This window comes from Danio rerio, chromosome 24 (assembly GCF_049306965.1).
Source record: "Danio rerio strain Tuebingen ecotype United States chromosome 24, GRCz12tu, whole genome shotgun sequence".
NCBI lineage: Eukaryota > Metazoa > Chordata > Actinopteri > Cypriniformes > Danionidae > Danio > Danio rerio.
Genome location: NC_133199.1, coordinates 25,513,276 through 25,531,633, shown reverse-complemented (window position 1 = coordinate 25,531,633; position 18,358 = coordinate 25,513,276). Strand labels below are relative to the sequence as shown.

The 18,358-nt window shown below is 35.4% G+C and overlaps 2 protein-coding genes and 1 long non-coding RNA gene across 5 annotated transcripts in view; 1 reads left to right on the top strand and 2 right to left on the bottom strand.

The window, feature by feature from the left end:
- lnx2a (ligand of numb-protein X 2a) overlaps positions 1–4,731 on the top strand; it is a 28,683-nt gene extending 23,952 nt beyond the window's left edge. For all 3 annotated transcript variants that reach the window (NM_001113225.2, XM_021470169.3, XM_073940385.1), the window contains 3 exons: positions 812–1,037; positions 2,362–2,520; positions 4,180–4,731. In NM_001113225.2, coding sequence (NP_001106696.2) covers positions 812–1,037; positions 2,362–2,520; positions 4,180–4,315 — 521 coding nt within the window. In that variant the 3' untranslated portion in view covers positions 4,316–4,731. The remainder of the gene's footprint in view (positions 1–811; positions 1,038–2,361; positions 2,521–4,179) is intronic.
- Positions 393–2,515, bottom strand: LOC141380678 (uncharacterized). Its single transcript, XR_012399318.1, has 2 exons — positions 2,339–2,515; positions 393–2,189 (listed from the first exon to the last, which is right to left on the bottom strand). It is a non-coding gene; the product is annotated as an uncharacterized lncRNA (long non-coding RNA).
- Positions 4,732–8,186: 3,455 nt separating the features above from the next.
- Positions 8,187–10,410, bottom strand: gtf3ab (general transcription factor IIIA, b). The gene is made up of 9 exons (NM_001089544.2): positions 10,165–10,410; positions 9,924–10,018; positions 9,486–9,582; positions 9,314–9,402; positions 9,110–9,183; positions 8,957–9,040; positions 8,646–8,878; positions 8,501–8,554; positions 8,187–8,429 (listed from the first exon to the last, which is right to left on the bottom strand). The coding sequence occupies exons 1-9, from the start codon at positions 10,279–10,281 to the stop codon at positions 8,316–8,318; spliced, it is 957 nt and encodes a 318-aa protein (NP_001083013.2). The 5' UTR covers positions 10,282–10,410; the 3' UTR covers positions 8,187–8,315.
- Positions 10,411–18,358: the final 7,948 nt, after the last annotated feature.

Below are 18,358 nucleotides of genomic sequence, written 5' to 3'. Positions count from 1 at the left end.
AACCAGCCAACATTTCTGTGCGGAGTTTTGCTTGTCCTTCCCATGCACGCGTGGGTTTTCCCTGGGTTCCCTGGTTTCCTCCCACAGTCCAAATAACACGCACCCCAAGTAAATTGAACACACAAAATTGATACCATAGTCAAGCTCTTAAAACTCTCCTCAGTCATCCATATGCATCACTTAGCTAGAATTAAGCGGGGGGAGTTCATCGAGATCTACCTGTGCTCAAACAACCCTCTCGCCCTGCAAACGGGAGGGAGCCCAGGGCTTGAGGAACTCATAAGCTCAGGGCTCTCTCCCGGGACAGCATGCCAAACAAGCTTTATTATCAATCATCAGCTAAGTGTGAACTCTTAAAACTTGTTTTAGGGGGAATTAGACTGGCTGTGCTGTAAATGTTTGTTTTATTAAATAGAACAGAAACAGAATATTTTGTTCTGTAATTGGACAAACTGGTCTTTCATGCTGTAGAGTTACATGACATCACAAAGTTTGGTAATTTCTTTAAAATTAATATTTACGCATTTGACTTTTTTTATCCAAAGGTGACTTAAATTGCAATTTGTTCAGCTTTTGCTTTTTTGGGATATAAGTCCAAAACCTTGCTGTTTCAAGCATAATGCTCTACTCCATTTCAGCTACAGAAAGGCCTGAAAGGCTTTTCTGTACTTTGTCTCCCCTATCTATAATAAACAGACAAAAAGAAAAAAGGAAAGTGCACTGAAACGATATCTCTCCATGTGGCTTCAGCCCTTTTGCAATCCTCTCTCTTTAGAAGCTTGAAGTGTCTCTGTGGTCTCTAATTGCTTAGGGGATGTACTGTTAAGTATTAACGGTCAGGATTTGACCTACCTGAGCCACAGCGAAGCAGTTGGCACCCTGAAGTCCAGCGCCACGTCCTGCTCTGTTCAGCTGAAAGCACTAGAAGTCACCATGGTGGAAGAGCCAGGCCTGGACGAAGAGCTTCTCCCTCCACACGAAAATGACTACGATGCAAGCTGGTCGCCATCATGGGTCTTGTGGCTTGGGCTTCCCAGGTAAATCAGATTTTTAGAGCTATACACATAGCGTATTTTATGAATGAAACAAATGACACAGGACTATTAAGCCCAGGACACACCAAGCCTACGCCAAATAAACTGTGTTGTCCTTTGCGTCGGCTGAATCTGCTCCCAACTGGACTAAAAACATACTGAAACAAAAGCATGGTGGCACATCCATATGTGGCAGTAGTCTGTTTTCTCATTCCACTAAGAGAAACCGGAACTTGAGAGGCACACAGACACGCCATAAATAAAGCAGCATTTGAGTACCATTTTTACAGTACGACAGATGGATTTCATTGCTCAAATATTTCTGATAGCCTAATAGTTCACATAGTTTGCAAAAAATTGGGAAGTGCTACAAAGTTACAGCTGACTTTTTTGTGTTGCCTCTTGACTTGAATCGTTCGCTTGGTTTTGTCACTTCCATTTTAGTTCTCAATCTCTAATTTGCTGCTAAACAACCAATCAGAATACTTTCTTTTGCCAATGCCGACTTTACTTGCAAAGTTACACTTTGACCCAACAAGAGGCGATGTATGAAACACACCAAACAAATTAGCTGAGAAAATGCTGTGCGAGAGCCCAACGGTCGACTGCCGGCTTGGTGTGTCCCGGCCTTTATAGTGGATGTACCTTTAGTTTTCCAGACTCTCTTTGAACTCCACTGGGAGGCTAAAAATAGCATCCTCACTTTGCTGAGCACTGATCCAAATAACCCTAAAATAGTCGATGCAATCTGGCCAGGACTTACCATCATGCTCAGTTTCGGTTCACCTACTGTTTTCAATCCGAACTTGAACAGAAACAGCTTTTGAAGGATGAAATACTGTTATTCTGGTGACTTACAGAAATATCTGTAGTGTTCATGTGTTTTGGATCAGCAGCTTTATGCAGCGCTAACCCATGAGAGGATTATGGCTGTGTTGTGATGTAAACATCAACAGCTGCAGATTATCAGATGAAGCATACATGTGGAGATAACTTGCTCCTAGCCCATTTCAGTCCAGTCGCAGGTCATTCAGTCCAATCTCATTCCTTGCTTTTTAGTGTGCCTTCACGTCTGCCCTTCACAATCTATCCCCTTTGTTTTGGCGCCCTTGTGTTTCCTTCTCCCTTCCCGTCATTGTGCCAAATTCTCCATTTCTGCCAGGCCAGTACATTGACAAACAACAAGCATCAGTTTTTCTGTGTTTCTCCATCTCAATATCTCATTGTTTTTCCTAGTTTTCAGAGCTAATTGACTTTTTTTTTCTTCACATTGGTGATAAAACTTGATAACGATGTTCACTTACATTTCATTGGTTCTTTGTCGCAGCTACCTGCATAGCAGTCATGAGATCGTCCTCCGCAGGAGTCACCCTGGCAGCTGGGGCTTCAGCATTGTTGGAGGTTATGAGGAGAACCACAGCAACCAGGCATTCTTTATCAAGACTATCGTCCTTGGAACTCCCGCATACTACGATGGTCGTCTAAAGTAAGCAAGCACAACAAAACAAACAATAAACAATGACCTAATGTTTTATGGCTAGATGAAACAGCGCTTTCAAATGCTCTCTATTAAAATGTCAAAAAACAAAAGAGTGTTTAAGCTAAAACAATAGATAGCTGCAAAACAGATTTGGCAAAAGCACTTTGTGGAATGTCAACAGTCACTGAGCAAAGCCAATCGCAGTCATATCTGTTGATTTGACCTGGGCACATTGAGTAGAGTAATTTGAAAGGTAATTCCCTTGATCCAAGCTGTCAAACTCACTTTCTGGAGGGCCGCAGCCCTGCACAGTTTAATTTCAACCCTGCTTTAACACACTTACCTGTAGGTTTTAAACAAGCCTTGATCAGGTTTGTTTAATTCGGGTTTGAACTAAACTGTGCAGAACTGCGACCCTCTAGGAACTGAGTTGGACAACTGTACCCTAGATTTTCCTATGGGGTTTTATGAGAAAGCATCTGAGGTTAAGGGTATAGATAACCTTAAAATAAAAATCCTGTCATCATTTACTTACCCTTCACTTGATCTTTCTTCTGACCCAAAGGAAGATATTTTGACGAATGTTTGAAACCTGTAACCATAGTTTCATATTATTTGTTTTTCCATACCTACTATGGAAGTAAATGGTTACAGGTTTTCTATCTTCAAAATATCTTCTTTAGTGTTTGCAAGGTTTGAAACCATTAAGGATGTTTCCACTTGGTGGTATGGAAGGGTACAGTTCGGTACACTTTTATGGCCATTTTTACTGTCAAAAGGTACCAAAAAGCAAACAGTACCACTTTTTGGGTGCCCTTTCGAAGGGTACCTAGCACAACAAAAGGGTACCAAAAGACAGAGCCAGACACGCAGCTGAACGCTTTTGCTCTACAGAGATACATCACTAGCTTGTGCACACGCCACGAGAACGAAAACAACGTTAATTTCTGGGTAAAATAGCCCTTTAACATAACATGACAACACTTGAACATTTTGCTCTACAATGTTTACACATGTTAAAAACAGGATCTTTTTAAGCTGCTGTATGTAAAGAAATGTATTTTAAAAAATACTGGACAAGAATGGTTGGGGTGTCTATGTTGTAGAATTAAACACAAAAGAATCATCAAGTTGTGTTTATGAATGTTATTTTACTAACCAATTGTACCCCTATAGTACCCCATTACACAGCGAATTAGTCCTCCAGGTTCTGTCAGAGTTTATACTCAATGCTGAGTTCAGTGCATTTTCAAATCCTCTCAATGTAATCTTCTCATGTAAATGTATCATTTAAGCATTGAGATTCACTGATTTTAACTGAACTTGAGATGAACTATGAGTGACAGCTTTTTAGTGATCATAAAGGAGCACACTTTCTAGGCTATGTACAATCGATTCACAATTTGAAATGTTCTGTTTCATGCCTCTGAGGGATTCGTGTACAAGCTGCCAACACTCACATTATGTTTGTGCTTGTTCAAACTACTTATTTTAAATGAGCTGAAACAACACAATTCATGGGATTTTTTTGGGGACAACTTAATTGTTTAATGTCCAAGCCACTTAAATTTGTTAACAATCAATTTGGCGTCACATCTCTAGCACTGACATTGTACTTATACTGCGTGCCGTTCACATAATCAAACAATTTCTTTTTCCATCCAGGTGTGGTGACATGATAGTTGCTGTAAACGGTCTGTCCACAGCTGGCATGAGTCATTCCGCGCTTGTGCCCATGCTTAAGGAGCAGCGGAGCAGGGTGGCGCTTACGGTTGTGTCCTGGCCAGGAAGTCTGATCTAACTCAACCAGGACACCATGCCACACCCCAGACAACACTCATATCTGTGTCTTCTAATGGTCCTATGTGTTCTACTCTCTGCCACGGAGGCACCATACTGTCAAAGCCAGAGTCTCGAAAAAAAAACAACAACAACGAATGCTTTTACTTGATGCTGAACAAACCAGGCCTTAGAAAACCTGCCACGCCCATGAGGCTTTTCCCCCTCTGGAGAGCAGCCTTAAGGTCTCCCCTCACCATGCCGATCAGCAGTCCACTCTACCGGAGGTTTTATATTCATGTTATCTCTAAATGTGATCTACGTTTGTGAATGTTTGTGAAAAAGAGAGACAGAACAAACAGTGTATGTATGCGTGCAAGTATGAATGGATGAATGTGCACAGCTGTTTAATAAATCTTTCCCAGTGAGGACACCAGAGTTAAGCCTCAGTTGATGTGTAAAAATGATTCCAAATACACTTATAGTCCGATTTGATCCGACTCTTTTTTACTATACGTTTAGTAATCTACTAGTAGATTACTCTCTAATGACAAGTCAGATTTTAAAACATTTCAACTCTCTAGAGATAGAAATATAGGATAGATACATCAGCTTTTTTCAAAATCTTTGAAACGATTAGCAGAAAGCTCTCTTAGAGGATTTTAGCCTCTATCTTTGGGCAAGTGTTCAGGGTTTGGCTGATTAAGCGTGTCCCTGTTAGCTCCTGCTGGTAAATGCCATAGCTACACCATCTGGCTGGAAAAAAGGAAGGTAACCTAAAAAAAAGGTGTCAGTACATAGAATAAAGGCTTTTGCATGACACTTTTAGTAATAAAAGCGCAGACTATTTAAAACTGTTTTTAAAGCTCAAGTGTTTGAAAATAAAACTTCCCTGTGTTAATTATTAAAAAATGTGATCATGAAAATTGTGAGATGTAAAACATATCCTAAATTCTATATATCTATATAACACAAACTTCCACAGCATATCAAATGTAGCATTTCCATATGCGCTGAAAGAATGAGGTATTTTTGCACACTGTATAGTTGAAAGAAGGTCTGTGCTTTAAACATGTTCAAAATGTTGTCGTTTTATATCAAAATCCAATGTTTTATTTATTTTTTTATTTGTACTAGGGGGTGGGGGTAAAGCTAAAAGTTTGCATTATCTTGGTCCCTTTTTTTCAATTTTAGATTGCAAAACATGTCAGCATAGATATTAAATATAATTTCACCTAACAGGTAAAACTCATCTACTCATTCACAAAGTTGTCAATAGGGCTGCATAATAATGGAAAAATCTGATATTGCAATATTGAATTTTTCTGCGATAAATATTGCGATATATATGGTTTCACAAGATGTTGGAATAGCACTTTTTTACTGTTTTCTTGGAAGTCTAACACTATTCAGGTACAGAAATTAAATAACCACAATTTAAAAGAAAGTTCTTACTTTGCCTTGACTTGTCTCTAGTCCAAATAACTAAAAAAAAAATCTTAGATCAAGTAAAAATATAAAAAAATAAGACAAAATTAAGATTTTTTCCCCCCTTAAAACATGCAAATTTATCTCCCAGTGGAGTAAAATAATTTAGTTTTTACTTTGAAATGTAGATATTTGGACTTAAATCAAGACAAAGTTTAAGGTGCGAAAAACTTTTTTTTTTCATAAATTATATAGAATTCCATAAGAAAAAAAATTAAATACAATTCTGTGGCTCTTGGGGGTTGTTTCATAAACCAAGCTTAGAGAAAAAGTCAGGATCACTTTGGTAAATTTTGCTTTAGTGATGAATAATCCAATGTATATGCACAAACATATTATTATAAAGCATTCTGTAGAACATATTAATTTAAAATATGGATCTGTGAGGGGTGTAGTTAGCTATATATATATATATAAATATATTTAGTATGCATTACAAAATTTAATAAAGAAAATATATTAAGAAAGCACTGACTGATATGAAGAAGTAGGCTACATTTCCTAAAGAATGACTTTAAAGCTGCAAACCCTTAGTGGAATAATAGGAAGATGGATGCGGGCTGAGCAGTAGTCTCACTTTAATAAAAATATATTTTCCCACTGGCCACGGGAAACACACGTGTCAAAAGAAAAGCAGCATTCTGCAGCAGTTTTGGTACCAAATAAAAAATCCCACCACTTGTGCGTGCACGGCTCTTTCTTGCCATTACTTTATATCTAATGTGCTGACGTTAAGCACATTTTGTATGTAATACATTAAAACTTTTCCTTGCAAGCAATAATTGGCAGTAAGCGCGTATTCCTTCTAGCTCAGGGGTGTCAAACTCAATTCCTGGAGGGCCGAAGCCCTGCACAGTTTAGTTCCAACCCTGCTCCAACACACTTATCTGTAGGTTTCAAACAAGCCTGAAGGACTCAATTAGTTTGAACAGGTGTGTTTAAATAGGGTTGGAACTTTTGGAACCGAGTTTGACACCTGTGTTCTAGCTTTTTCGCGCGCAGTCAAGCACGATTTCAATGTATTGCAACAAATATTTAATTTAAGGTAAATAAGCCTAGATAAGTATTTTTTTTAATTGAGATGATCTGCAATTTCATGTCAGATTCTCTTTAGCCTTGTTGCACGCCATAGATTTTATTATGTTTGAATTATAACGTTTAAAACAAACGCAGCTCACTATGAACAGCTGTGTCTCATTTCAGACCTCTTTCAGTAAATGAATGTGGCATAATCATCAAAACATAATTAATATGCTCGACCTTCAGGGTTTCACGACAGTAACGTACACGAGCTGTTAAGCTGCGGTCACACTCGAGTTTGTGTGCGAAATTCTGTCATACAGCGCTGTAAAAGGGGCGGGATTAAACAAGATTATTAGACATTAAAAAAGCGAGCGATTGCTCCATGTTTTAATTTTCTTTACAGAGAGGTCATGTTTTGATCCTCGATTGGATTCACGCAGTCAAGTGATGTGATTTCGCAGGTCAGAGTTCACCAAGCTTAAACTTTGATCTGTAGCAAACTGCAAAACTTATCGCATCACCCTGCATTTCCAGTCTGACGCATTCGATTGCGTATGAATGGATATCTATGGCGAGAAAAGTTAAGTGTGACCGCAGCTTTATCTTGATTATTTAAACTAAACTCAGATTGGTTGCATCAAATGATCTTTAACTTATGAAACCAACTTAAGTGTGGACATTTAGTTCAGCTCATTGAAGTCAGGTTTGACTTTAATCCCCACTTTTCTTAAACACTTTTATGAAACAGTCCCCTCGTCAACTATAGACCATTTTAATATGGTCATATAATTGGCCCATTAACATTTTCTGCTTGACAATTTTCATAACTATTATAAAGGAGGCAACTCAATTATAAATTGTCAAAATTAAATAATATTAGTTATCAATGTGGCTCTTTTCAGATTCTTAGAAGCTATAAAATTAAAAAAAAAAAAAAAAAAAAAAAAAGTTAAACAGGAAGTATGTTTTGACCCTTTTTATCATTTATAAATCACTCAAACTGGTCTATAAACTTGACTTAATATTGCATATCTAGCAATATCGATGCTGAAATTCTATATCATGCAGCCCTACTTATCAGCTAACATTCCAGTACAGACTTTCAGGAAATGAATGTTCATTAGTTAAACCATTATATTAAAAAGGTGAATGCTTTTTGCAAACCACCAATCGAAAACATACAATGTTTGTCAAGGAAATCCAAGTAATGCAAATTTCGAGGTGGGAATAAGGCTGATTTATACTTCCGCAGATGAGAGACCATTTAAAAAAAATAAATAAATAAATAAAATAATAATAATAATAATAATAATAGGCATTATAAAATGCCAACCAACTACCATTTAGAAAGACAATCATGAAAATTGAGAAACCACAAGAGATGCAGCAGTGATCGTTTATTTCATAAAGTGATCTGAACTGAAATTGGTTTATAAAAATTAAATTAAAAAAATAAAATAAATTAAACTGCGTAAATAATGGGACAAAAATGAAAGGGTTTCTTGTGGAAATTAAGGCAATGGCGTCTTGGTCAAGGAGACTTTTTGCAGATGCTCAGACAGTTTGGCTGCATCAGACGTTTTAGCTTTGGAGGTCTTCTTGCGTTTCGGCTTGACTTTTGGCTTCTGCAAGAAAAATCAAATTTAGATCAGCGTCTCCAATTGATGTGCACAAAATGCATAACACTTCAGTTTACCTGTGGTTTTGTTTTCTGTGGCATATGCACCACAAAATGCCTCTTTAAACTTTCCTGTCAGAAGGAAAAATTTGTGGTTCAGTAATAAATAACCCAACTAAAACAATTCTAATTATTCTGCTTCAAATAAAAGTGAAATTCTGACCTCCATAGCAAAGGCTTTATCACAACCTGTAAAATGGCAGGTGAAATCACGCTTTCCTTCATGAAAGTCTAGAACGTGATTCTCAAGGTTAAATCTTCTTGTGTAACTTTTTTGGCAACCCTCTCGAGTGCATTTAAACATGCGCCGCTCTCCAGAGTGAACAAACTTTTTATGCATTTGCAAAAAGCAGACTTTGTGGAAAACCTTCTTGCATTGATTACATGGAAGGTTTACTGTAAACAAAAGCAAATATTAGCATGGGGGGAAAGTTGGAACTCATTTTTAAACAGATAAGTAAAATGACCAAGCACCTCTGTGTGCAGTCCTTCGATGCTTCAGATACTCGGACCAAGTGTTTCCTTTGAAGTTACAGTTTTCCTCACCACATGGGTAACCTGAAAATTTGAATGAGTAAATAAAATAAATGGTAAACAATCATTTCAAAAATGCTTTTCAATCTTTACCTTCATGCAGCTTCCTATGCCGTTTAAGAGCTTTAGGGGAAGCAAATTTGTTGTTGCATTTCTCATGGTCACATCTGTCAGAATAAAGCACGAGTAACCAGTCATATAGAGGGAGGGGGAAACTTAAAATATAATAATAATAATAATAATAATAATAATAATAATAATAATAATAATAATAAGTAGTAGTAAAGAAATACTCACTTAAAAGACAACTCATTGGTGTGCTCACACAAGTGAGTCTTTAGTTGCTTCTTTTTATGGAATTCCTTTGCACATCCTTGATAGTTGCACTGACAAAATATTACAAAGACATTTCTGCCAAGTAGAATTAAAAACAAAAATAACTGAACGAATAAAACAAATCCAGACTCACTACATAATGCCGGACTTTGTTGTCGTGAACCTGAGCAATGTGGTTCCTCAAGCTACCAGGAGTGGAGAACGCAGCTGAACACCCGCTGACTGAACACCTTGATCAGCAAAGGTGCACAAACGAGGCATAAATATCATAATTTGTGACTCCCATATAAACCAAGAGTGCGCCTTATCTAAACAACCTGTAAATAAATGCGGTCTACACTGGCAGCTTCAGAAGTTTGGTCAAGAGCAATGTTATTCAACCTGAGAAATTGGTCAATGAATCGGTTGCTTAAGGATTCAATTATGATTAGGATCTCTTAACTAATTTGTCGCCACCTATTGGGGCAACAGCAAAACGCAGTAAACCACATCACAGAAACACACATAAAAATATTAGAAATAAATCCAAAATTATACATATAGTACTTGTGATGGAAGTGTGCAGACTCACAGGTAAGGCTTCTCTCCACTGTGGCTCAGCTGATGACGGGTGAGCTGATAACGGGTGCAAAATGTCTTCTCACAGTCTCCACATGCAAATGGTTTCTATTTAATTCAACAATACATAAAACAGTACGCTGTGAATAGAAGCACGAAGTAAATAACATCACAAATCTTCAGACGCTAATATTGGACACTAAATGAGCACCTAAAATCCACACAAGATTAAGTTATTGATTGACGTCACTCACCAGCCCCGTGTGTCTGCAGTAATGCACCTCCAACTTCCACAGCTTTGAAAACGTGGCTTTACAGTCAGCGAAAGTACAAGTGAAGTGTTTATTCGGGTCTTGGATTCTTTCTCCCATTCTAACTGAACATAAACTGCTGATTTCAGAGGGTGGCAGGTCGCTTTTTGGCCCACAAACGATTTTCACTTGAGCTACGTTTTATTGTGATTGGACCGTACCATCTGAGTGCGCCGGGTAGTTTGTGTTTTACATATTCGCGACAAAATGCCACAGTGGAGTTATCATGTATTTTCTTACATGGCATTTCATGATGTATTTTTATTAGGATCATAATGAAATATTCATCTCGAATTGGTCTATTGTTTTAACTATTTGTTTTAGACGTTATCACAGTCTCACACACAGCAGAAATAGCGTGTTCCTGATTTGAATCGAACTACCTGTGAACGTCAAGCATGGCGTCGATGGTTTATTTATTGATCGCCATACCATAACGCATTCAAAATCTTCTAAATTGGTATGAAAATAACATTTTATGAATTAAACAACTTCTGAATTTAAATAGTAATTTATTATCTTACAGTGAATTTTTAGATAAATTTGGTTTTCCAGTTACTCCAAAGGAATATGCTATTGAATATGTTATTGTATTTGATGCCATATCTCAACAGCTTCTTCATTTTATAACAGGGTATGGAAATTAATCTTTAGAAGGAAAATACGTTAAAGAAAACCTTTTTATGAGATATTGATATTATTAAACAAAGTTATACTAATATATTACAAATATTATAATAGGTGATACAGTAACATATAATCATTTAAAAATGGACAAATGTATTCATATATAGAAACTGAAAAAAGCTTGGCATTCTTATTAATCATATCATATAAATAACAAAGTAAAATAAGTTACATTTTAAATTTTACATTGTATATATAAAGAGGTTTTAATTTGGATATTGATTATTCCTGTGATTTGTGTTGCATATAAAAGGAATATGTTGTCCATAATGGATTTTCTGGGTGGATATGGAAAACTGTCCTAGAAGGAAAACAAATATTGTATTCAAGTTAGAGAATTTTGATGCATTGATTATATCAATACCCGCAACAAATTTACATGCCTAACTTTTTATTATTTTGGGAACTTATTATTTTTGTTTCATATATACATAAAAAACAAATTGACTGGATTAAAGACAAATTTTGTTCATTACCTTTAAAAGAATTCTTAAGGAATTCAAGATCTTTAAATACTGAATGTGTTTTTTATTCACACTCTGACAAATAATTTTATACATTACTGTATAACTCTGTAATTGTTGTTAATAAAAAAAAACAGAAGAGCGTAAGCATAAACCAAAGAAGACTTATAATATTCTTCAGGACTGAATGTTTTTTATTTGCACTTTGGCATGTTTTTGTATATTACTGTATAATTCTTTTTTGTTGGTTTTGTTAATAATAATTATAACTAAATTTTAAAAACACATTCAAACTCTATTTTTGCAAAATTGCATTACTTTAATGGTTTGCATACTAAGAATTGACACCAAATAAATTAGACACTCGATTTAAAGACTGGATGAGTAAAGGGATGACATATTGGAAGATGGTATACTAGACAGCTTAAAGACTTAAAGACAGAGACTTAAAGAGAAACATTGTGTTAATAAGATGGAAAATGGCTGAGAAAAGCACCGGTTTAATGGAACTGTTTAGGAAAGCATATAAATCAGATTTTCAAAGTAAAATGATCTCAAATATACAGTTGAAGTCAAAATTATTAACCCCCCTGAATTATTAGCCCCCCTGTTTATTTTTTATTTTTTTCGAATTTCTGTTTAACATATAGAAATTTTTTTCAACACATTTCTAAACATAATAGTTTTAGTAACTCATTTCTAATAACTGATTTATTTAATCTTTGCCATGATGACAGTACATAATATTTGACTAGATATTTTACAAGACACTTCTATACAGCATAAAGTGACATTTAAAAGCATAACTAGGTTAATAGGGTAACTAGGCAGGTTAGGGTAATTAGGCAAGTTGTTATATAATGATGGTTTGTTTTGTAGACTATATAGCTTAAAGGGGCTAATCATTCTGACCTTAAAATTGTGTTTAAAAAATTAAAAACTCCTTTTATTCTAGCCGAAATAAAACAAATAAGACTTTCTCCAGAAGAAAAAAAATTAAACATTTCCTTGCTCTGTTAAACATCATTTGGGAAATATTAAAAAAAAAGAAAAAAATCAAAGAGGGTTTATTAATTCTTAATTCAACTATATATATAAATGTTTGCTAAATCTTAAAACACATTGACCTACTTACATTAGAAGTGGGAGGAATTGTTATAACTGATGATGAATGGACAAAAATATGGAGGCAATAATGGAAATGTTCTAAATCACAGAAATGAGGGGAATTTGGCGGGAAAAGTTTAATAGGATTTTTTTTGTATCACACCCTCCCAGAAGCCACATCATGCTGGAAATGTGTCTAAATGCTGGAGAAAATCTGGAAATCAAAAGGCGATCACTATCACATTTTCTAGGACTGCTCTGTTATTAAGAAATATTGGAAAGAAATACATAATGCTTTACAAAATGTTTTTAAATCTGCCATACCCTTTAATTGTAAAATTAAATTTTTAGACATATATCTGAGGAATGGTTAAAAAGAGATCAATATTTAATGAATATCCTGTTGGTGGCTGTCAAAATGGTTGTCACAAGAAAGTCCTATAAATGCATTATTGAAAATTGCTATAGAAATTTATAAAAATGGAGCAAATTACTGCATTTGTACATCAGAAAATTGAAACATTTATTTCATTACAAGAAAAATGGACCAATTATGCAACATCCCATAGACCTGAACTTTTGAAAATTAACTTTAACTCTGAAATTTACTTTATTTTATTAATTAATTGGTAACACTTTATTTTGATGGTCCATTTGAGTATTAGTAGACTGTCTGCTTAATGTCTGTTGATACTGCTCCTTCAGCAGACATTTAATCAATAAGAAACTTTGCAGTACATGTCAACTTACATTAACCCCAACCCCAACCCTAACTCCAGTCTAACAGTATAATCTAATAAGAATTAGTTGGCATGTAGATGCAATACAACTTAAATTCAACAAACGGACCATCAAAGTAAAGTTTGACCGATTATTTTTTATTTTTTTAATTATGTATATTGTTAGTTTACATGTGTACAAAAACAAGAGCAAATTGCTTAAAGAGAAAGTGGATATACAGAATTTGTGCTTGAACATGTGAGTGAATTCAGATGTATCATCTCAGACATGTATCTGATGTAAATGTAAAACTATTTGGGAATTTAAAAAAGATTAGCCCCCCTTTTAATTATTATTATTATTTAAATATTTCCCAAATTATGTTTAACAGAGAGAAGAAATTTTCACAGTATGTCTGATAATATTTTTTATTTGTCTTATTTGTTTTATTTCGACTAGAATGAAAGCAGATTTTAATGTTTTAAAAACCATTTTAAAGATCAAAATTATTATACACTTTATACAGAACAAACCATCATTATACAATTACTTCCCTGATTACCCTAACCTGCACAGTTACCATAATTAAACTAGTTGAGCCTTTAAATATCACTTTAAGCTGTAAAGAAGTGTCTTGAAAAATGTCTAGTCAAATATTATTCTGTCATCATGGCAAAGATAAAATAAATCACTTATTAAAGATGAGTTATTAAAACTATTACGTTTAGAAATGTGTTGAAAAAATCTTCTCTCCGTTAAACAGAAATTGAAGGAAAAAATAAACAGAGGGGCTAATAATTCAGGGGGGCTAATAATTCTGACTTCAACTGTATATAGACTCTTTTTTTTAATATTTAAACTGGGGCGATGCAATGGCATAGTAGGTAGTCCTGTCGCCTCACAGCAAGAAGGTCACTGGGTCGCTGGTTTGAACCTCGGCTCAGTTTCTGTGTGGAGTTTGCATGTTCTCCCTGTGTTCGCGTGGGTTTCCTCCGGTAGCTCCGGTTTCTCCCACAGTCCAAAGACATGCAGTGCAGGTGAATTTGGTAGACTAAATTGTACATAGTGTATGAGTGTGTGTTTGTGTGTGTGTGTGTGTGTGTGTGTGTGTGTGTGTGTATGTGTGTGTTGATGTTTCCCAGAGATGGTTGCGGCTGGATAAAATTTTATGCGCTGCATAAAAACGTGCTAGATAAGTTGGCGGTTCATTCCACTGTGTTGACCCCGGATTAATAAATGGACTAAGCTGACAAAAAAAAGAATGAATTAATTAAATATAGTTAAACTTTAAAATACATAATTTTCTTTTAGAAAACAACCATGACAATAGAAAACAAGTAAATTAACAATGAATAAATAAACACTAGGTCAATATATCCCATCTGATTGTTTCAATAATCAAACCATCATACCAGTTGTGTTTATTTTCCATGGTGATTGATAAGTGATACAACACCTCATAAACACTAAGCAACTGTTCACCTTCACAGACTTGTGATCGAGACTGAAGGTCTTTGGAATTGTCTGACAGAGATTAATGTGGATATTAAACTGTCAAGTGGCTCCATTCAAGTCTGTGTATGAATGTGTCTGTCTAGGGTGTTTAAAAGACCGCCTGGCTCCATCCATCACACACACACACACACACACACACACACACACACGTACGTGGAAATTACTGCCCTAATTGTAGTTTATCAGCCCCGAGAACAGTCCTCTGATATGTATGATTTACTACAGTCATGATTGCTCATATGTGTCCTAAGGTGATCATACTTTATTTCAAAACTTGCATACTGTAAACTATTTCTCATTTCCTCCTTGCTGCACTTTGCCTGGAGGTAAAGCAGGTTTTGTTTTTTTCTGCATCTTGAAATTACCTGATGCAGAGCTTTTACATTTTTCACAGGGTCCTCACATTTAAAGGGACCATTCACTTATTTACTGGCCCACAATTAGTTTCTATTTTTCTACAGAACACAAAAGAAGATATTTCAAGCAGTTGGAAACTTTCCGAAAACCTATTTTTTATCCACAATTTGGAATATGGTATAACAAAGCATGCACACAACTGAGTAGGGTAAAAAAAATATCCAATAAGAAACAATAGTGGATAAATTACACTGGAAACCCATTTATCAAATAAATTCTACACTCAAAAAATATTTAGGCCTATTAAAAGATAAGACTTATGTATTCTGATTGCATCTTAAATTTCTATTCATTTGAATTACGTTCTTTTAACATAATTTAACAAATAAACTTTGTAATTGATATTTGATATATAAACATAGATGAAACACATAAGAACAAGATTTATTATGTCAATAAATCCAATGTGTTTTAAATGCTTTTCATTAATTTGGGTATTGTGTGGAGTATGAAGCTGCGTCAATTTTGCCTCCAAATGTTAAGTAAACCAATCTCATAGAATTTAAATAATTAGATCTCGCTTTCATTATTAAAACCATATACATTTCTTTTAAATGATTCAATATTTTAACAGATTTAGATTGATTCTAAGGAATCTTACAACAAACATTTAAAAAAACTGATGATTAAAAAAATCTATGATAATGTCATCGTGATATATTTTGAGTGTATACACATCAAAAAAGACACGTGATTTTGTTTTAACAGATCATGTGAATACAAAAATCAATGCAATGGGATGACATTAATGGATAAACCAATGTTTTAAAGGGTACCTATAATGAAAATCATCTTTTGGCATCTGTTTGGATAGAACTGTGTATAGTGTGTCCACAGTCATATCTGGGTGATATAAACACAAAAAGTATCTTTTTTAAAATTTCCTGACGTTAAAATAGGATCGAAATTCCTCCCATTTTGAGGCCCACCACAACGTGACGTAGTAGTGAGGTTTCCCCGCCCACTGAATTAATTGACAGCCGCTTACTAGCATGTCTCTGTAGTAACACGTATAGTCATATCAACAAGACAGGACGTGCACAAAGCAATTGGAATCAAAGATCTTTTCAGCTCACTGTGATCATCAATAATCATCAAATATGATCAAGAATGAGTTTTACAAGTTTAAAACATTTTGGATGTTTGTAATGAATTACAGCAATTTTACCATCTTTACTTTATCAGCACAGCCGCATTTCAATACAATTATAAAAGAAGATGCTTCAATCCCTAAATCAGTTAAATCAGGTTTATTTTGTACATTAACATAATGGATATCCATACAGTGTACAATAACACATATCCAGTCAAATTTGCGTGCAAAAACAGTGCAAAGTTAAACACGCACGCTGTGTGTGTGTGTGCGCGTGAACTTTGTAATGAAGTTGTGGTTGACTCATCGACTCATTAACTCCACAACAAATACATCAAATAATCATTGAGAAAGTTCTTACAGTAGTATTTCTCACAAACGTTACATGAGATCTGCTTTCTTAATGTGTGTCACTGTGCTGTTCATCTGACCCAGTCAAGGCAGAGATTGAGGCACACTCTGACCAGCACGTGGGAACAGTGGGCAGGGAGAATTAGCATTAAAGGCACAGGCCACAAAAACAGATACCTTGTGTTCAAAGCAAAACATTCCAGTTTTCTGAAAGGTATAATAAATAATCTGATGGGTGTTTTGAGCTGAAACTTTGCAGACACATTCTGGAGACATAAAAGAATTATCTTAAATCTTGAAAAGGGGGTAAAATAGTTGCCCTTTAAGATATTTAACATCCTCAGAAATGTTGTTTTGGTCATTCTAAAATCCATTAGCCAAAATCTGTCATAAAAGCGGTTTTTATTACCTCCCAGAACTGTCTTGAGCCTCCAAAACCAGTTACGACTGTGTTCATTGTGTTTTGTCTACATCTTTTGAGGTGCAGGTAATTTATTATATAAGAAAAATGGCCCAAAGTGACCTCTCATTTTACACCAAATGCATCCTTATTTTACATTTCATGGCAGTTCATCAGGAAGTGGCAATTTTGTTCTCTTTGGCTCACTGGATGAAAAAAATATCTTAATGCGCAAATGTTTTATACAATATTCCAGTTTTGCATATAAGTTTAATTTGCATCTTTTGTTGGAAACATACTGACAGCTAAAATACATCCAAAATACTAAAGGGGCTACAATGAAAGTCAATGGTTCCTGTTTTTCAACAATTCAGAAGTAAACAATCAAATGTGAAACTGATCATTAAAAACAGCATAGAAGTTCTATCAATCTCATCCAGACTTATAGCGGACATTCCTGTCCTCACATCATCCGGTCAACCCTCCTGTGTTTGGGACTGATCAATAAAGCTGCCTCTCTGTATCTCAATGGCCATGATCTGTCCTGATAAGCAGTAGCAAGTAAAAAAAGTCAAACACCAGCTCACAGCCAAGACGCAGAGTTGATGGCGATTGGATAGTCATGCATTCAGTCTCCATTTCAGCCAATCTCAGTTCTTTCACAACATTCAGAGGGGTTTTAGAAAGAGTCTGAGACTGTGGTGGGAGAAGACAGCATGATGTCTGGTTGTACTATCTCAGAATGCCATGTTTGCTCGTCTCCCCCGGGTTGAGAGAGGAAAGTTAATGTGTAACACGGGTAGTCGATACGGCTGCTGTGCTGCTTGATGGCCTAAATCTCTGAGTGTCAAACAGGTATGATTAAGGACCTCAGGACTTGCCTCTGCCCACTCTGCTCTATCCCTTTTTCCTTTTTACCTCTCCTCTGTTTGCTTTGGTTAATTCAATCTGTGAGTCAGAGCCTTGCAGCAATGTTGCGGAAGCTACTCGATATACATGACAGGCTACATAAAGATAGATTAGGAAATTAAATTAATAAAAAAAAAACAGTATCCATTTACACAATTTATATTTTTATCTGAGCCTTATGTGAGCAAGACTATGTATTGTAGAGATTCAAACTGGTGAATTGCTGTTTATTAACTGTTCAAACTATACTAAACAATAATGTTTAAAACTGATTCACTTATATCAGTAGACTATCTACCATTAAATATGACAATGATGACCATCTATTAGACTGTGCAAATGTCGCAGATGCGAGAAGACGGTCTAAAGGAATTTAACTGTCCAGTGATTGTCCTCATTTGAATGTGAGCTAGCATTGCATATGAAAGTGAGGAACATATGAACCATTTGATTTTACATAATTAATCTGATGAT